Source organism: Mesoplodon mirus (genome assembly GCF_964341445.2).
Source record: "Mesoplodon mirus genome assembly, chromosome: 14".
NCBI lineage: Eukaryota > Metazoa > Chordata > Mammalia > Artiodactyla > Ziphiidae > Mesoplodon > Mesoplodon mirus.
The window spans coordinates 75719524-75741449 of record NC_138990.1 but is presented as its reverse complement, the minus strand read 5'-3'; the positions used below and the strand labels follow the sequence as shown (position 1 = coordinate 75741449).

The window sequence follows — 21926 nt, the reverse complement described above, 5'->3', positions numbered from 1 at the left end:
GAAAAGCCTAAGCAGCCCACTCCTCCTGTGCCACAGGCAGTATCCAGCTCTAGGAGCTGGCACATATTTCAAAATACATACACTGTGGATAACCCTAGGTTTCCCAATATTTGCTCAGGGACTTGCCCAATTACTTTCTCCAGAAGAGGCTCTTGTAAAATTTCAGAGACAATGAAGCCAGACTATGACCCAGTGCCTCTTTTCAGCTTATCTTCTGGGACACCTCATCAAACAGTGGCAATTCTGCCTTCTGAATATAGTTACATTTCTGCATGATACCCCACTTTTATATTAATCATCTTCCACGCTCATTTATATGTATTTTTGATAAATTATTTCATTGAAAAAAATAACATCAAGTAGGAATGCAAGAATGGTTCAATACCAGAAAATCAATGTTATACTCTATATTACTATTACTAAAGGTGAAAAATCAAAAGACCACCTAAACAAAGGCACATTTAAATTATCAATAAAAGGGAACTTCTTTTGATAAAGACTAACTAGCATTAAAACTCCAGCAAACATCACATTTAATAAAGCAACTTTAGATTCTGAAGTAGAAATAAGATAAAAATGCCAGCTACCACAACTACTGTCAAATACAGACTGGCAACCTGGCTGAAACAATAAAGAGGAAAGAAAGGTATAAGGACTGAAAAAGAAGAAATAAAACTTATTATTTGCCTTTGCATTTAGATAGACAACTGAAGAGAATCAATAACTTTAGAACTAAAAAGCATTCATCAAAGCTGGAAATACAAGATCAACATAAAGTTCAACATATTTCTCTGATCAGAAATAATAGGATACCATTTTCAATGGCAACGAAGTATGAAGTACCTAGAAATTAGCCAAAAAAAAACAAATAAAAAACCCATCAACACATGATGTCCAGAATAAATGAAGAAAAAAAATATGTTCACAAATGTGATGATTTGACCTTATAAAAATGTTAATTCTAAATTAATCTGCAAATTCAATTCAATTCCAATAAAAATCTCAGCAGCTTGTTTTGGGGAACTTGATAAACTGATACTAAAATGTATACATAGAATAAAAATCCACAAACAGCTAAGGTAATTTTAACAAAGTAGGACAAATAGATTTACCTATTAAGACATATTACAAAACTTATATTAAAAGTGTTGTACTGGGAAAGGAATTGACATTTATCAATAAACAGAACAGAGAGCCCCAGTTTCATGCTTATGGGAACTTGGTATGTAATGAAATGGGAAAATATGGATTTAATAGATGGTGTTAGAAAAACTTACAATTCTACTCTGCATGCCCAGCAGACATTCACACTCACAAGACCCAAAAGGCACCAAGGTCACTTAGCTTGCCAGAAAGGTATATATAGCACAGTAAACACAGCATATAGAGGAGAGCATCCACCTTAGGTAAGCCTCACATGCCACAGGAACCACTATGGTGTAAAAATCCCTAAAGGTGGGTTCCACATCTCCCCAGGGAGGAACAAGCTTGGTTATCAGTTGTACCTTACTCAGAGAAATCTCAAAGCCTGTGCTTTTTACAATAAAAAAATTGTTGCTGGGTAAACAGCTGGCATTCCTTATTTATCTTAACCCACTGTTTCAAGGAAATAGTGCTAAGGAGAAAGTAAATCCAAGATAATTTTCCTCTAGAGAGAGAGAGAAGTGGTTGTGTTAATAACACTTTTCCCTTAATGATCAGCTGGAAAAAAAGTTGGATTCATACCTTATACTATATCCAAATACAGACTCCAATTATATTAAATATAAATGGTAAAACTATAACACTGATAGAACAAGACCTAAAAACTACAAACAACTGGGGGCAAAATTTAAAATTTCTATTCCATGAAGGACACCAAAGACAAGAATTAATAAATGACAAGCCTAAGTTATTTCCAACATCTGAACCTGATGAGGAAATATTAGACTATATAAAGAATTTCTTGTACTATAATCAGTAAGAAAGAGAAAAGTCTAACAGAAAAATGGGCAAATTATAAGTATAGGCAATCCATCGCCTGGAAAACCAGAATGACTAAAAAGCATATGGTTAGATTTATTAGTAATCAGATAATGCAAATTAAACAAAATACAATTTCATACATTATCAGATTAACAACAATCAGAAAATATCAAGTACTGCTGAAGATGTAGAGAAAATGAAATCCTCATGTCTTGCTGGTGTAAGTGCAAATTGGTACAACCATTTCCGAGAACAATCCAGCATTACTAACTGAAATTAAATATGCATATACTCAAAACCCCAGCCATTCTACTCTAGGACATATATACCAAAGAAACTACAGAGAAGGGTCATAGGAAGAAATGTACAAGTTTGTAGAAGTGGGAACAGCTGGAAATAACCTAAATATCTATGACTAGAGGAAAAGATAAGCTATGCTATGTGAATACAATAGAATAATATGCAGCAGTCAGAAGCATGCTATATACAATAACATGAATAGTTCTTAAAAACTTACTATTTGGGGGCCAAATCCAAAGCTGAGACCCGGGAGCTGTGAGAACAAAGAAGGGAAAGGGAAATCTCTCCCAGCAGCCACAGAAGCAGCGGATTAAAGCTCCACAATCAACTTGATGTACCCTGCATCTGTGGAATACATGAATAGACAACAAATCATCCCAAATTGAGGAGCCAGGAGTCAGTGCTGTGCCTCTGAGGTGGGAGAGCCAACTTCAGGACACTGGTCCACAAGAGACCTCCCAGCTCCACATAATATCAAATGGCGAAAATCTTCCAGAGATCTCCATCTCAACACCAGCACCCAGCTTCACTCAATGACCAGCAAGCTACAGTGCTGGACACCCTATGCCAAACAACTAGCAAGACAGGAACACAACCCCACCCATTAGCAGAGAGGCTGCCTAAAATCATAAAAAGTCCGCAGACACCCCAAAATATACCACCAGACGTGGACCTGTCCACCAGAAAGATCCAGCCTCATCCACCAGAACACAGGCACTAGTCCCCTCCACCAGGAGGCCTACACAACCCACTGAACCAACCTTAGCCACTGGGGACAGACACCAAAAACAACGGGAACTACGAACCTGCAGCCTGCAAAAAGGAGACCCCAAACACAGTAAGATAAGCAAAATGAGAAGACAGAAAAACACACAGCAGGAGAAGGAGCAAGATAAAAACCTACCAGACCTAACAAAAGAAGAGGAAATAGGCAGTCTACCTGAAAAAGAATTCAGAATAATGATGGTAAAGATGATCCAAGATTCTATTTCCAAGATCCAAAATCTTGGAAATAGAATAGACAAAATGCAAGAAACAGTTAACAAGGACCTAGAAGAACTAAAGATGAATCAAGCATCGATTAAAAACACAATAAATGAAATGAAAAATACTCTAGATGGGATCAATAGCAGAATAACTGAGGCACAAGAACGGATAAGTGAGGTGGAAGATAAAATAGTGGAAATAACTGATGCAGAGCAAAATAAAGAAAAAAGAATGAAAAGAACAGAGGACAGTCTCAGAGACCTCTGGGACAACATTAAATGCACCAACATTTGAATTATAAGGGTTCCAGAAGAAGAAGAGAAAAAGAAAGGGACTGAGAAAATATTTGAAGAGATTATAGTTGAAAACTTCCCTAATATAGGAAAGGAAATAGTTCATCAAGTCCTGGAGGCACAGAGAGTCCCATACAGAATAAATCCAAGGAGAAATACACCAAGACACATATTAATCAAACTGTCAAAAATTAAACACAAAGAAATCATATTAAAAGCAGCAAGGGAAAAACAACAAATAACACACAAGGGAATCCCCATAAGGTTAACAGCTGATCTCTCAGCAGAAACTCTACAAGCCAGAAGGGAGTGGCAGGACATAATTAAAGTGATGAAGGAGAAAAACCTGCAACCAAGACTACTCTACCCAGCAAGGATCTCATTCAGATTTGATGGAGAAATTAAAACCTTTACAGACAAGCAAAAGCTGAGAGAGTTCAGCACCACCAAACCAGCTTTACAACAAATCTAAAGGAACTTCTCTAGGCAAGAAACACAACAGAAGGAAAAGACCTACAATAACGAACCCAAAACAATTAAGGAAATGAGAATAGGAACATACATACCAATAATTACCTTAAATGTAAATGGACTAAATGCTCCCACCAAAAGACACAGATTGGCTGAATGGATACAAACACAAGACCCATATATATGCTGTCTACAAGAGACCCACTTCAGACCTAGAGACACATACAGATTGAAAGTAAGGGGATGGAAAAAGATATTCCATGCAAATGGAAATCAGAAGAAAGCTGGAGTAGCAATTCTTATATCAGACAAAATAGACTTTAAAATAAAGACTATTAGAAGAGACAAAGAAGGACACTACATAATGATAAAGGGATCGATCCAAGAAGAAGATATAACACTTGTAAATATTTATGCACCCAACAGAGGAGCACCTCAATACATAAGGCAAATACTAACAGCCATAAAAGGGGAAATCGACAGTAACACACTCATAGTAGGGGACTTTAACACCCCACTTTCACCAATGGACAGATCATCCAAAATGAAAATAAATAAGGAAACACAAGCTTTAAATGATACATTAAACAAGATGGACTTAATTGATATTTATAGGACATTCCATCCAAAAACAACAGAATACACATTTTTCTCAAGTGCTCATGGAACATTCTCCAGGATAGATCATATCTTGGGTCACAAATCAAGCCTCGGTAAATTTAAGAAAATTGAACTTGTATCAAGTATCTTTTCCGACCACAATGCTATGAGACTAGACATCAATTACAGAAAAAGATCTGTAAAAAATACAAACACATGGAGGCTAAACAATACACTACTTAATAACGAAGTGATCACTGAAGAAATCAAAGAGAAAATTAAAAAATACCTAGAAACAAATGACAATGGAGACACGATGACCCAAAACCTATGGGACGCAGCAAAAGCAGTTCTAAGGGGGAAGTTTATAGCAATACAATCCCACCTTAAGAAACAGGAAACATCTCGAGTAAATAACCTGACCCTGCACCTAAAGCAATTAGAGAAAGAAGAACAAAAAACCCCCAAAGTTAGCAGAAGGAAAGAAATCATAAAGATCAGATCAGAAATAAATGAAAAAGAAATGAAGGAAACAATAGCAAAGATCAATAAAACTAAAAGCTGGTTCTTTGAGAAGATAAATAAAATTGATAAACCATTAGCCAGACTCATCAAGAAAAAAAGGGAGAAGACACAAATCAATAGAATTAGAAATGAAAAAGGAGAAGTAACAACTGACACTGCAGAAATACAAAAGATCATGAGAGATTACTACAAGAAACTCTATGCCAATAAAATGGACAACCTGGAAGAAATGGACAAATTCTTACAAATGCACAACCTGCCAAGACTGAATCAGGAAGAAACAGAAAATATGAATAGACCAATCACAAGCACTGAAATTGAAACTGTGATTAAAAATCTTCCAACAAACAAAAGTCCAGGACCAGATGGCTTCACAGGCGAATTCTATCAAACATTTAGAGAAGAGCTAACACCCATCCTTCTCAAACTCTTCCAAAATATAGCAGAGGGAGGAGCACTCCCAAACTCATTCTACGAGGCCACCATCACTTTGATACCAAAACCAGGCAAGGATGTCACAAAGAAAGAAAACTACAGGCCAATATCACTGATGAACATAGATGCAAAAATCCTCAACAAAATACTAGCAAACAGAATCCAACAGCACATTAAGAGGATCATACACCATGATCAAGTGGGGTTTATTCCAGGAATGCAAGGATTCTTCAATATACGCAAATCAATCAATGTGATATGCCATATTAACAAATTGAAGAAGAAAAACCATATGATCATCTCAATAGATGCAGAGAAAGCTTTCGACAAAATTCAACACCCATTTATGATAAAAACCCTGCAGAAAGTAGGCATAGAGGGAACTTTCCTCAACATAATAAAGGCCATATATGACAAACCCACAGCCAGCATCGTCCTCAATGGTGAAAAACTGAAACCATTTCCACTAAGATTAGGAACAAGACAAGGTTGCCCACTCTCACCACTCTTATTCAACATAGTTCTGGAAGTTTTAGCCACAGCAATCAGAGAAGAAAAGGAAATAAAAGGAATCCAAATTGGAAAAGAAGTAAAGCTGTCACTGTTTGCAGATGACATGATACTATACATAGAGAATCCTAAAGATGCTACCAGAAAACTACTAGAGCTAATCAATGAATTTGGTAAAGTAGCCGGATACAAAATTAATGCACAGAAATCTCTGGCATTCCTGTACACTAATGATGAAAAATCTGAAAGTGAAATCAAGAAAACACTCCCATTTACCATTGCAACAAAAAGAATAAAATATCTAGGAATAAACCTACCTAAGGAGACAAAAGACCTGTATGCAGAAAATTATAAGACACTGATGAAAGAAATTAAAGATGATACAAAGAGATGGAGAGATATACCATGCTCCTGGATTGGAAGAATCAATATTGTGAAAATGACTCTACTACCCAAAGCAATCTACAGATTCAATGCAATCCCTATCAAACTACTGCTAGCATTTTTCACAGAACTATAACAAAAAATTTCAAAATTTGTTTGGAAAAACAAAAGACCCCGAATAGCCAAAGCAATCTTGAGAACGAAAAACGGAGCTGGAGGAATCAGGCTCCCTGACTTCAGACTATACTACAAAGCTACAGTAATCAAGACAGTGTGGTACTGGCACAAAAACAGAAAGATAGATCAATGGAACAGGATAGAAAGCCCAGAGATAAACCCACGCACATATGGTCAACTTATCTTTGATAAAGGAGGCAGGAATGTACAGTGGAGAAAGGACAGCCTGTTCAATAAGTGGTGCTGGGAAAACTGGACAGGGACATGTAGAAGTATGAGATTAGATCACTCCCTAACACCATACACAAAAATAAGCTCAAAATGGATTAAAGACCTAAATGTAAGGCCAGAAACTATCAAACTCTTAGAGGAAAACATAGGCAGAACACTCTATGACATAAATCACGACAAGATCCTTTTGGACCCACCTCCTAGAGAAATGGAAATAAAAACAAAGATAAACAAATGGGACCTAATGAAACTTCAAAGCTTTTGCACAGCAAAGGAAACCATAAACAAGACCAAAAGACAACCCTCAGAATGGGAGAAAATATTTGCAAATGAAGCAACTGACAAAGGATTAATCTCCAAAATTTACAAGCAGCTCATGCAGCTCAATAGCAAAAAAACAAACAACCCAATCCAAAAATGGGCAGAAGACTTAAATAGGCATTTCTCCAAAGAAGATATACAGACTGCCAACAAACACATGAAAGAATGCTCAACATCATGAATCATTAGAGAAATGCAAATCAAAACTACAATGAGATATCATCTCACACCAGTCAGAATGGCCATCATCAAAAATTCTAGAAACAATAAATGCTGGAGAGGGTGTGGAGAAAAGGGAACACTCTTGCACTGCTGGTGGGAATGTGAATTGGTACAGCCACTATGGAGAACAGTATGGAGGTTCCTTAAAAAACTAAAAATAGAACTACCATATGACCCAGCAATCCCACTACTAGGCATATACCCTGAGAAAACCATAATTCAAAAAGAGACATGTACCAAAATGTTCATTGCATCTCTATTCACAATAGCCTGGAGATGGAAACAACTAAGTGTCCATCATCGGATGAATGGATAAAGAAGATGTGGCACATATATACAATGGAATATTACTCAGCCATAAAAAGAAACGAAACTGAGCTATTTGTAATGAGGTGGATAGACCTAGAGTGTGTCATACAGAGTGAAGTAAGTCAGAAAGAGAAAGACAAATACCGTATGCTAACACATATATATGGAATTTAAGAAAAAAAATGTCATGAAGAACCTAGGGGTAAAACAGGAATAAAGACACAGACTTACTTGAGAATGGACTTGAGGATATGGGGAGGGGGAAGGGTAAGCTGTGACAAAGCGAAAGAGAGGCATGGACATATATACAGTACCAAACGTAAGGTAGATAGATAGTGGGAAGCAGCCGCATAGCACAGGGAGATCAGCTTGGTGCTTTGTGACCGCCTGGAGGGGTGGGATAGGGAGGGTGGGAGGGAGGGAGACGCAAGAGGGAAGGGATGGGGGAACAGATGTATATGTATGACTGATTCACTTTGTTATAAAGTAGAAACTAAAAGAAAAAAAAAAAGAGTCATGTATCACAATGTTCATTGTAGCTCTATTTACAATAGCCGGGACATGGAAGGAGCCTAAATTTCTGTCGACAGATGAATGGATAAAGAAGATGTGGCACGTATACACAATGGAATATTACTCAGCCATAAAAAGGAATGAAACTGAGTTATTTGTAGTGAGGTGGGTGGACCTAGAGACTGTCACACAGAGTGAAGTAAGTCAGAAAGCGAAAAACAAATACCGTATGTTAACACATATATATAGAATCTAAAAAAAAAAAAGGTCATGAAGAACCTAGGGGCAAGATGGGAATAAAGATGCAGATCTACTAGAGAATGGACTTGAGAATACGGGGTGGGGGAAGGGTAAGCTGGGACAAAGTGAGAGAGTGGCATGGACATATATACACTACCAAATGTAAAATAGACAGCTAGTGGGAAGCAGCCGCATAGCACAGGGAGATCAGCTCGGTGCTTTGTGACCACCTAGAGGGGTGGGATAGGGAGGGTTGGAGGGAGGTAGACGCAAAAAAAAAAAAAAAAAAAAAAAACAACTTACTATTTTATAAAAGTTAGAAGCAAAATGAAATTTATACCATATCATTTATATAAAATTTAAAAGTTATACAAAATAAATGTTATTATATAGTTTTTCAAAGAAATATATCAAAAATTTGGTAGATGGCTTGGAAGGATAAACATTAAATATAGTAGAGAGTGGGGAGTATGGTATTGCAGGCAGGAGATGAAGAAAAACTATTAAGGTAAAATGAAGCAGAACAAAAGTGTAGGTTTTCTAGACCAATGATACTGCTGTCATTAATAAAGAGTATAATCAAAGATTGAGTCAATGCTGAGCAAATGAAAGCCTTAAAAAAAGAAACGATTTATAAGAGGAGAGAAACACAGTTAAGTTAGACTAAAACATTTCTTCATTAAATGTGAAAAACTATCCATAGGGCATAATAGAGTAAGTACCCCATAGGATTCGTGAGTTAGCTGTCTTTAAAAGAAACAGTTCATTCTCCCAAATAAGATAAGCTAAATTAAAACAACATACAATATGAAAGGACACTTAAAGGCAATGCTTAAAAAACAAAATTTCCTTGTGTTGAATAATCCACTGCATTTTTCTAGGCTGTTCTGGTATTCAGCAAAATAATTTAAAATTACATTTTGGGCAAAGTTATAAGTACAAGTGAACTAATTTTAATTTTTGATTATGTGTGAATCTGAAATTTTACATTGATATAAATACCTTGTGACATTTTAATAGGATGTAAGAAGTTTAAATATACATGGAAAAAATTACAAATAAGTAGTTGTCATAATCTCTTACTTTTGACTGTGCTTCATATTTTAAAAAAAGCATTCTCATATGAGGCAGATGTAGTAGCTATCTCCAATGTTATCAATGAGGAAACTGAAAAATAATCTTACAGTAAGTGAGTAGTGGTGTCCAGACTAGAATCTAGGTCTCCCAAAACCTAGATTTGAGGCCTTATTTTTATTTAACTCACCTTCTAGATAATTTTTATATAAATGTAAATTTAATATTTTCTTTAAATCACAAGGAAATAGAGCAGACACATTGGTTTGCAGTAGTTAATATACACAATGATATGAAGAAAAATACAGACTTTTACATTAATTGCAATACTGAAAAAAGAGTTAACAGTTTGTCTTCAAAAAATGTCAATCAAGTTTAATATATTTTTATTTGTCCAGTAAAAGTAACTTCACAATCTATTAAAAATAAAATTTTAACTGCATTTAATATAATTCTTTTTTCTACTAAAGAAAGCACAAGATAAAGGACAGCAGTATTCAAGTAAATATATAATTATGACACACTGATAGACTAAATCAAGTACCTAAATGAAATGTTAAAACATGAAAACTTATAGTCCTCTTACCTTTTCCTTTCTACACTGATAAACTACAATCAGAAAAAAATTTTAAATGAAACCTGTTTTCTTGTTGTAACTTGTGATTTATTATTTTACTTAATTGCAAGTGTTTTAGTTTCAGTTAGTAATTTCTGTAAAGTAGCAGTACTTAAATAAGTTCCTAAAAATAACAATATTAGAGCCTTAAACATTACATTTAGTCATCTAAAAAAGGTTACAAAATTTCTCTGCTTATTCTAGTCCTAAATTCCTTTTCTAGATTCTTAATAGAAAAGGAATTTTCAGACACAAATAGTTACCAGTCAGATAATATACATTGCAATTTAGCATTCTTAACCAAAAACAAACAAACAAAACAAAACCAAAACACCCTAAGAAAAGTCAGTTTTTTTCTTTTTTTGGTCATGCCATGCAGGCATGTGGGATCTTAGTTTCCCGACCACCAGGGATGGAACCCGTGCCCTCTGCATTGGAAGCTCGGAGTCTTAACCACTGGACCACCAGGGATGTCCCAAGTCAAATTATTTTTGTCATTCATTCTGTACTATACTCTTTTCTCTATACATCTTTAATAGCAATCACAAGTACTATCTTAAAGACCCACCTTTTCTAATCTAAATAGCGCCGACTCAATATTTCACCTCTACTTCACTTCTAGTATTCAATTTAGATGTCTCAATGCCAAATTTAATAATTTATCAAAAATTGTTTCAATAACAAAATTTCCATAAATTACTTTCTAACAAACAAAGCAGAACCTCTAATTGTAGAACACAAATGGAAAATAATATATAAGTAACTCAATCTCCTTAACTTGAAGGTTTGAAGAACCGGGTGTTAGAAAAATATGCCTAAGATAAACAGATTTTACTATCTTATTACTTTTTCTGCATGGGGTCAACATTTGTATTTTAAATGATATATTACTTATTATATTGTCTCAAAAGAGAGATTCCCAAGAAGCCTTTAGTAAAATTCTATGTTGATTATACACATACTTGGTTCCTAATGTTTTAGTTTGAACTGTTCTAGAATTACTTACTTGTTGAACATAAAGTCTGTAAGAAGAAAGATAAAAATACTAAATCAAAATCTTTATCAAATAATTCCAAGTTTTCAACAATATATGTAAATGTATTATTGTACCCTGTATTCCTGATAGTATTATTTTTGTAGTATGATCACAGCAAGTACATGAATTTTCCAGTTTTGTGGGGGAATATTCAGTGTTCTGAAATTTAACTAGATTTAAAATCATTATTAAACAAAAAACAAGTCAAATAGCACTATCATATTCTAAATGGCAATTCAGCATTGTATTTATAGTCTCAGTAGTAAAAACCAAACCTAAAAGAAATGTGTACCCAATGTGACACACTCTCAATGTTTAAAGAACAGCCTGAATATGGAATTTTAAAAAGTTAATTAGGTAGAAGCAGAGAATCTATGAAAAGATTTAAAATCGTTGCTGCTAGAACTGAGTTGGAAACTCAAAGGACTTGAGTCTTGGCTGGAGGAAAACAAAGTAAATCTTTCATATATGTATTCTGATTCACCCAGGATGAAAACTAATCATACTGTAAAGGGAGATGATCCTCTGAAGAAATGGAAATAATCTGTAAGAAAGATAAATTATAGCCTCTTTATTAGCAGGGAAAACTATTAGGGCTATATGTCACCCTGGAACCATTTCCTTCACAATGCTTCTAGTGACTTTTCCAAGATAAATTTTTAAAAAATACAATAAAAGATAAAAGTATCAATTGTCGGTGGGTGAAAACATATTACTACTGCCTAAAGCAAACCCAATACTGGATGTAATACACATCAGAATATTTTTATTATTCTGTTTGTAGAAAAATTAGCCTTTTTGCCTGTTCTGATATTTATATGCTGTCACTCAACTTTTGAGGATTCCAAGTCAATTAATCTAGAATTTTAAAATGCATTAGTGATCCCTACTGTAGCAAACTGTGTATTCTATAGTTCGTGAATCTTATTCTTTCAATAAACACAGGGTTTTAAATAAGATGAAAATGATAGTCTCCATAATCTTAAAATCTAGGTAAAACAAATATCCTCATGGTCCAATAACAACTCGTAAAATGTAACCAGGTCACTAGACCAACATACTAGTGTACAACTTTAATAATTTCTAGCAGCAAAACATCTGGAATAGCCATTAACAAATGTTTTCATTGGATTGAAGAATAATTTCTTTGTAAGAAGAAATTTTTTAAAAGTACTCTGAAGTATATAGTTCAGCTGCAGGTAAACATGAAAGTTATCAAAGATCTTGTTTATCTCCATTTTTCCCAGTGGAATCAAGTGCAACTGGAACCTTATTAGTTTCAACAAAAACAGATTCAAAGGCAGCTTCCTGTTCATCCAAAGAATCAGCAGCTGTTGCTCCTTTAATTAGTGTTGTGTTGGTAAAAGACTGTTGCTGCTTGGAAATTTTACTGGATTCCACTGTTTTTCTACCTCTTCTTTTACCAAGAATTTTGACATAATTAGCAGGTATAAGTCCTGTTGTTTGACCATCAAGACTGGCCAGAAGCCAACCACGCACTCTGGGTTGCTGTTCTGATGGAAGAAAAGACAGCCTTGTAATTATCACATACTTTGAGGGTCCAACAGAATATTGATTATAAAATGTTAAGTAAAATCTCTGTTACACTTACATAATAAGTACATAAACAAATAGTGTACATGAATATTCATAAAATCAAGATGAGTAGGTTTAATTCTAGGATCCCTTCTTATAACTTACACTTTTAATTTTATATTTACTAAATATTTTTTCAGCCTTGAAGAGCATGAAGTTTACATCGGTTGGTGCATTCATAGAGTAAAAAGATTCAGTTCTATCAAAAGATGAAAATTAACATCAATGTCTTTCATATTTTAAATTGAAATTTAAGGAATGAATATCTCATTACTTCTCAATAGGATAAATTAGGGGTAAGTATAGAAAATAAATATATACATTTACATAAGGCAGCTTTCTTTATATATTTTTGGCTGAAATATAAAATTCATTCCATATGATTGTGATGTATAATCCTGAAGGGCAGTGAATGTTAATTTTAATCCAAGGTGGGCAAAAATTGAAGACCTCAGTTACCTATAGCCACATAACAAAAAGTTAAAGGCAATACTCTAAGCTTAAAGTAGGAAAGATTATTTAAATATTCAATTTTGTATTTTGATATTCTCCCACCTATTTTATCCATGTCTTTAAAAACCTGTTTAACTGTTAAGTTTTAGTTCAACACTGTAATTTAGGCACAATATGACATTTTCATGTTTAATACTACTCTATGATAAAAAAAAAAAGTTAAATTTATCATGTCTGTGACTGATTTTGTTCTAAATGCCCACACATATTTTACTTGAGCAATGGAGGAAAGCAACAAAGCAAAGCCAAAGTGTTAAATGGCACTATTAGTTGAAGAATAATCTGAGATATAAAATTTTTCTGGAATATTATAATTTAGTTGAAAGAAACCACATTTGATCTTTATTCTTTAATTAGATTTATTAAAACTATTATCTGTATTTTCCTCTAACAATAAATCTTAAAAAGAAATAATTCTTTTGAAATCTAAAATAGTAAGTTACTATTTTCACCAGAAGAGAAACATGAATACCTAAAAGCCAGGATTTTTGAAAAGTTACATTTTATTTTATTATTTATTTAAAAAATTTTCTTGGAAGCCTAGGTTTTGTGTGTGAAGAGATGAGGCAGAGATTTAGCAAATTTGATCCAAAATTTTCAATTATTTACACATTAAACTAATGATCTGAACACTGAAGGTATTTTTCCCTTATGTAAAGAGTGACTAACACCAATAAAAGGCTAAAGTTTCCACTAATAGGTCACATGGAAATCAGCCAAAGTGGTTAAAAATACAGGTTCTGAAGTCAGATAAACCTAGGTTCATAGTCCAGCTCCAACACACTGGACAATTTTCTCATTCTGTCTCACTTTCCTCATGTGTAAACCAGGAACAGGATAATAACAGTACTCACTTTACAGCATTATTATAAGGTTTAAATGAAATATGTAAAGTACAGTGACTAGTACATTTTTTTTTTCCTTTTTTTTGGCCGCCCCATGGCTTGCGGGATCTTAGTTCCCCAACCAGGGATTGAACCTGGGCCCTTGGCAGTGAGAGCGTGGAGTCCTAACCACTGGACTGCCAGGGAATTCCCCCTAGTACATATTAAGCAGTCTATAAATGACAGCTGTTATTATTGTTACTAGTATCTTTACCAACAAAATATGACTTTTTGTAGCAAACCTGAATCTCCACAAATACACAAAAAATCTTTTTTTTGTAAATCCACAAAAATTCTGATCATTACTGGGGAAAGGTGGAGGAAAAGGCCGTTTTGTCTGGAGCCATTAAAAACTATTAGTGACCTCGTCTGAAAATTAACCTGAATGCCTATAAATTTCTTGCTGAGGTTCTTTAATACGTCATGACAGTAATTCCTCAATATTCATGTTGAAGTTTCTAAGGTAAACATTATTCAAGTAAAAAAGAAAGCAATACTAGTCCCAGAAATAAAAGACCAACAGAGATGCTTAGATGATGCTAGACAATTACTTTGGTTTATTAGATTTGTTCCACTTAGCACTTACCTCATGTTTTTGGGTGGTGATTAAAAGTGTTTTGAGTTTAGAAGAAATTACATAAACAAAATCTTTCCTTATCTCAGTGAAATATTATTGGAACAACTCTGTTGGGACTCTCCCACTCCCCCAGATTTAGAAGGTCTACATTGACAAAGAGAAACCCTAGTAACTACTTCTGAGTTAACTAACAGTGACCAAGATCCTTTAATGCAGTTTTTAATATTACATTTACAAATTCTAAAAATGCACAGATAATTCCAATTTATTCATGTTTTGTTACCTTTGAGAGCTAAGTTTAGCATGTCACCAGCACGGAAAGAAATTTCTTCTTCGGATACAGCAACAAAATCATATTCTGCTCTAGCGACTACATGGTCATCCTCACCACTTGCCCAGTTGGTATTGTCTATAAACCAAATTAAGAATTAAGATTAGGTTAGTAAAACTTAAAAAAAAAGAAAAAAGATATTTCAGGGGCTATGTTTTGCAAACTGTATAAACTTATTTGCCAAGAGAAAAGTTCCCCCCAAAGTAAATTCCACAATTAACACTATGTAAAATCAACAATATGTTCATTATGATACCTATTATAAACTTTTTCCTATTCTTTAAGCTCTAAATTCTAGTTCCCTTACTTTAAGCCAGGGGTCAGCAATTTTTTTGTAGAGTAAAAAGATTTTTGATAGTAAATATTTTAGGCTTTGCAGGCCATGAGGCAAAATTGAACATGTTGTGTAGTTTCTTATATAAAGAGAGAAAAAAATTTTCCATAAATTTAATGAAAAATTCAAAATATAACAACTGAATTCTTTTTTTGTAATATAGGTCTACTACAAAGAATGGAATCTTTTTGGGATAGGATAGTATTTCACTTAATTTGGGGTTCAAAGGTAGTGTTTTCTATCATCAATATCAATTGCAAATATTCATCTGTTAATGCTAATTTGTAATGAGATTTGAGGTATTTCATTTTGAAAATGTTTTTTCACATAGATATGTATTGCCAAATTCTGATATCAATACATTGAACATGTGGTTTTAATTGAGCATATTCATCCTAAGAAGATGAATAGAGTAGAATTCTGTTAAATTCCTTCGATATTAACCTTTTAACATGTCCTTACATTAGATATTAATCACTTCCAAATGAAGACTAAATGGAAACTCCTCAATGGCAGTTAAATGGATTTTGAAATATGGACATTTCCTTCGCACTTGCATGGAGGTCCAAAACACTTCTGAATTGTAGTTTAAGCTTGAAACGTCTATCTGCTGCAAACTTATGTGGGAAAGGAAATCTTATTTCTTTAACTTTTGACAACCTGGGTGGGGAATGTATAAAGCAGTGTGACATTACTTGTGATTCAAACAATATTAGTTGTTGTCAAAATAACTTCACTCCAATGTAACTTTCACAATATAATTGCTATTCTGCCTTATAGTTTTAGGTTGAATGCATTAAGAAGATTACCAAATCTGCAGCAAAAGCTGATTTCCAAAGCCATTAAACATTTTCTAAGAGTGGCTGATGGTGGTTCCTGTTTTTCAGAAAAATTTCAGTCTCGGCCTTGATCTCTCAAAAAGAGTAATAAAACTTAAACCACTGACTGCTCAGCCATCTAACTGCTGTGTGGTAGGGCAAGTCAGGATCTTCAGCTTCTACTTCTGACAAAAATTCACAGAACTGACAATAGTTATGTCCACAAGGGTGACTGAAGTTCACCTTTGACATTACTAATTCAGTAACACATGATAAATTCAAATATTTTCTGCAATGTACCTGCTGATGAAGAATACAATGAATACAATGAATAACTATAGGCTTTATATTTTCAAAACTCTGTAAATTTTGTCCAACTAAGCCTTTTTCTGTTCCACACAAATTTTTACCACCATCAGTCACAACACATCTTTGCAGATTAGTGTTTTTTCCAAATTCTTTGAAAATATTCTTGTCTGTAGTTGTTCCACGCAGACTATTCACAGAGGCTACATCTTCAGCCACTTCAAATTCAACACTGACTCTTCCAATAAACCACTGAGCAGTAACAATATCTACTGGGTCATCATGAGCCAAGTAAATCCATTTGAACTCATCTGCCTTGTTTTAAAATGACTATTAAAATGATGTTTCAAATACTCTTTAAGAAACTGTTCTCCCTGAAAGGTTAACAGTCTTAAACAAGTTTACTTTCTCTGACACATTTCCTTGACTGTTGCAATAACCACTGGTAAACAGATTTCCTTGCTAATCTGACAAGTGAGCCTCTCAGAAACTTATTTTGGTTGCAGGCTTATTTTTTCTTCTTTTGCTTATTTATTTGTTTATGGCTGCGTTGAGTCTTCGTTGCTGCGTGTGTGCTTTCTCTAGTTGCGGCGAGCAGGGGCTATTCTTTGTTTCAGTGCACAGGCTTCTCATTGCGGTGGCTGCTCTTGACCCCTTTTGGGTGAGGAAATTCTGCTATGATGAGCTATTCCATTTTAAATTTTCTAATTTTTCTGACTGTTGACTTCCTGTGAGTTGGGAATATTGTGATGAGTGCTCAGTCTGGTAATGTTGATGTACTGGGTTGGCCAAAGAGTTTGGTTTTTTCTGTAAGATGGCTCTAGTAGTGCTTAGTTGTCTTTAACTTCATTTAAAACAATTTTGTTAGACTGTTTTGTGACAGCTGTCATATCAGAAAAAAAAACATCAAAATTGGTGAATTTTTGTGTAGCCATTTTAATATTGAGGATGGAAGGAAAAAAGCAACATTTTCAGCATATTATGCTTTATTATTTCAAGAAAGGTAAAAACACAACTGAAGTGCAAAAAAAGATTTGTGCAGTGTATGGAGAAGGTGCTGTGACTGATCGAACGTGTCACAAGTGGTTTGCGAAGTTTCGTGCTGGAGATTTCTCGTTGGATGATGCTCCACGGTCGGGTAGACCAGTTGAAGTTGATACCCACCAAACTGAGACATTAATTGAGAACAATCAATGTTACACCACGTGGGAGATAGCTGACATACTCAAAATACCCAAATCAAAGGCTGAAAATCATTTGCACCAGCTTGGTTATGTTCATCACTTTGATGTTCGGGTTCCATGTAAGTTAAGTGAAAAAAACCTTCTTGACCATATTTCCACATGTGATTCTCTACTTAAACGTAATGAAAATGTTCCGTTTTTAAAACAAATTATGATAGGTGATGAAAAGTGGATACTGTACAATAATGTGGAACGGAAGAGATCGTGGGGCATGTGAAATGAACCACCACCAAAGGCTGGTCTTCATCCAAAGAAGGTGATGTTGGGACCTCTCTGGTGGCATGGTGGTTAAGACTCCACACTCCCAATGCAGGGGGCCCGGGTTTGATCCCTGGTCAGGGAACTAGATCCCACATGCATGCCACAACTAAGAGTTCACATGCCACAACTAAGGACCCCATGTGCTGCAACTAAGGGGTGAGTGAGCCGCAACTAAGGAGCCCGTGAGCTGCAACTAAGAGCCGGTGCAACCAAATAAAAATAAATAAACAAATATTAAAAAAAGAAAAAAAAAACAAAGAAAGTGATGTTGTGCATAAGGTGGGATTGGAAGGGAGTCCTCTATTATGAGCTCCTTGAGGAAAAACAAACGATTAATTCCAACAAGTACTGCTCCCAATTAGACCAAATGAAAGCAGCACTCTATGAAAATCGTCCGGAATTAGTCAACAGAAAACACATAATCATCCATCAGGATAATGCAAGACCACGTTTCTTTGATGGCCAGGCAAAAGCTGTTAGAGCTTGGCTGGGAAGTTCTGATTTATCCATGGTATTCACCAGACATGGCACCTTCATTCAGATTTCCATTTATTTCAGTCTTCACAAAATTCTCTAAATGGAAAAAATTTCAATTCCCTGGCAGACTGTAAAAGGCACCTGGAACAGTTCTCTGCTCAAAAAGATAAAAAGTTTTGGGAAGATGGAATTATAAAGTTGGCTGAAAAATGGCAGAAGGTAGTGGAACAAAATGGTGAATATGTTGTTCAATAAAGTTCTTGGTGAAAATGAAAAATGTGTCTTTTATTTTTACTTAAAAACCAAAGGAGGACTTCCCTGGTGGCGCAATTGTTGAGAATCCGCCTGCCAATACAGGGGACACAGGCTCAAGCCCTGGTCCAGGAAGATCCCACATGCCGCAGAGCAACTAAGCCCGTGTGCCACAACTACTGAGCCCGCGTGCCACAACTACTGAAGCCCATGTGCCTAGAGCCTGTGCTCCTCAATGAGAAGCCACCACAGTGAGAAACACGTGCACCACAACGAAGAGTAGCCTCCGCTCACCGCAACTAGAGAAAGCCTGCACGCAGCAACAAAGACCCAATGCGGCCAAAATAAATAAATAAAATTTTAAAAAACACAACAAAAATCAAAGGAACTTTTTGGCCAACATAATATATTGTAATCCTTTAACATAGCTATGTTGTCACTGCATAATAAATGTAATAATGGTTTACCACCTAATTCAGTAACAAAATAATCCAGACTATACTGTGCCTTAAAAGTGTGACCTTCAAAGTCCACTTCACTCTTCTTTTCTTGTGTAGCATGTATGTACTCATAATAAAAATATATATTGCAGTATAACAACACATGTGGCACTCAACACATTGCCAAGTTATGTTACTGAGATCTGCAGTGCGCAGAACAAGTGCAAAGCAATGAGAGTGCCAACATAGACAGGATCTCTATGTTACAAACTACTCAACTCTGGTCTTTCAGTACAAAAGTAGCCATAACAACACATACATGAATGAATGCGGTTGTGTTCTAATAAAACTTTACTAATGGACACAGATATTTGAATTACATATAATTTTAACATGTCACAAATAGTATTCTTTTGGATTTTATTGTAAAAACCATTCTTAGTTTGTGGGCTGTACAAAGACAGGAGCAAGGCAGATCTTGCTGACAGGTTATCGTTTGCTGACCCCTGTCCTAAGCAGCTAAGAAGTCATAAGGCCTAAGCTTCCTCAGTTCCGCTTTTCCTCAAAAATCTCTTAGTATCATTACCCATTGCTCCCTCTTCGGCCTCAGATAAAAAAATCGCCCCTCCTTTTCACCTGCCTTGGATCATATCTTCTCCCACCTCTTACAGGAGGCTTCATTTTTAAGACTCCTGTTTCTCCCTCCTTGAAAATCAATCCTTCTCTACAGACTCCTTTCTTTCAGCCTAAAAACATTCCCAGATGTACTTCATAAAAGACAAAGCACAACAAAAAAACGGAAAACTACCACATCAACTTGCTCTTACCCAAGCAGCCTGTTCATTTTTCTTCCTCCATTCATTGTTAATCTTTTCTTTTTTCACACCTTCTGATTTTATATAGCCTTTATACTCCTCCATGGTTTCTCTCTCCTCTACTTTACTAAAATTGCTTGCTGGAGCTGATGACCTCCAATTGCCAAATGTGATGACCTTTTTTCAATTCTTGATCTTATCTTACTACAGCATCTGACGCCAGGCGTCATCCTTCTTCCCCTTCTTGAAATTTCCTCCTTCCACCTTCACTTCTATAACACAGGATTAACATAGTTCTACTTCTGCTCTTCCTGGTTTCCATCTTAGTTCCTCTTTCTCTCTACCACTGTAATATCATCCACTAACACTATTTCAACTCTCACTTTTATGTGGATGACTCTTAAATATTTCATTTTTCATCTCTTTCCTAAGATCCTTTCCTGCCTTTTAAACTGCTTTCTGAAACTTTCTCAAGTTCCATTTGAATGTCCCACTGGCACAACCAAACTCAATATATCTCTAATGAAATGAATGATAATCATTCACAAACCAGTTGTTCCATGTGATTTCTCTATATTTATTTTATTGACTTTACCTTCAAATAAATATCCAGAATGTGACCCACCTCAGAACCTGCATCACTGTGACCCAGAGCCAAGCCACCATCATTTCCCACTTGAATTACTGTAACGGCCTCTTGATTCTCCAGACTGGTCTCTTTGGCCCTAGCTCTACCTAAAATTCATTCTCAGGAAAAAGATTTTTTTTTAAACCTAAGTCAAATCATATCACTCCTTTGCTCAAAATTCTGCCATGGCTTCACATTTCAGAATAAAAGCCAAAGTCCTTAAAAATGGCTACAAGGCTTATACCATCTACACTCTGTACTCTTCCCTCCTTCACCTCTGGTACTCTGACTTTGCTCCATTCGTACTGGCCTCCTGTCGTTCATGTGACATGCCAGGCACACTGCCACTTAAATAACTTTGCAGTTCTGCTGTTCCCTATGCCTCCAGCAGTTCCCTCATACAGCTTACCCCCTTTATCTCCTTCAGAGAGGCCTTCCCTGTGTGTAGCTCTGTAACCCCATTTCCTACCACTGGCACTCCGCAACACTCTTCCCTGCTTTATTTTTCTCCTATGGCACTTATTACCTTGTGATTTACTAAATATTTGACTTAGTTGTTTATTGCTGTCTCTACCCACTAGTCACAAGGGCAGGAATTTTAAAAATCTGTTTTACTCACTGCTATATCCCTAGATCCTAGAACTGTGTCTGGTATGTAGTAGGCACTCAACAAATACTTGTTAACAAATAAAACACTATCCCTCTCATAACTCAATTTTAAAGGTCTAGGGCATTTCAATTCCTCCTTTCCCTTTACGTACTCCATCTAGCTAGTAACTAAATCTGTTACGTCTATTATATCTTTGCTGCTTTTCACATACCCTAGTTCAGGTCTTCATTATTTCTCATCCATTCAAATGCAAAAGCATCATAAGTGATGTCCCTAAATTAATAAATATTTATTAAGCAACTTGGATATGCTGGTCAGGTTGTTAGCTTCTGGGAATACAATGGTAAGTATAACCCAAAATTGTTTATTAATCTTACCATCCAATTTCAACCTGTGTTAACCTGCACTGACCTATTTTAAACACTTAAGACAGACTGACCTCTTTACAGCACTGTTTATATGTATGTCACAAGCCTGCTTTAAAAAACAAAAACAAAAGCAGACAACCAAAAAACCACGCTTTCCTTACTAAATGAAGATTAAGTCTTGTCATGGAAATTAAGATCTTCCATTACTAGGCTCCAATCTAATTTCTCAGCCTTACTTCTTAATATCCTTCTATTCAATACTA

General features: G+C 35.3%; 1 protein-coding gene across 1 annotated transcript in view; it reads right to left on the bottom strand.

Annotated features, from left to right (window-relative positions):
- Positions 1-8958: 8958 nt before the first annotated feature.
- PEX13 (peroxisomal biogenesis factor 13) overlaps positions 8959-21926 on the bottom strand; it is a 37078-nt gene continuing 24110 nt past the window's right edge. The window contains exons 3-4 of the mRNA XM_082643327.1: positions 15063-15188; positions 8959-12723 (exon numbers count right to left, since the gene is read on the bottom strand). Of these exons, the coding sequence (XP_082499453.1) occupies positions 12425-12723; positions 15063-15188 (425 nt within the window). The 3' untranslated portion in view covers positions 8959-12424. The remainder of the gene's footprint in view (positions 12724-15062; positions 15189-21926) is intronic.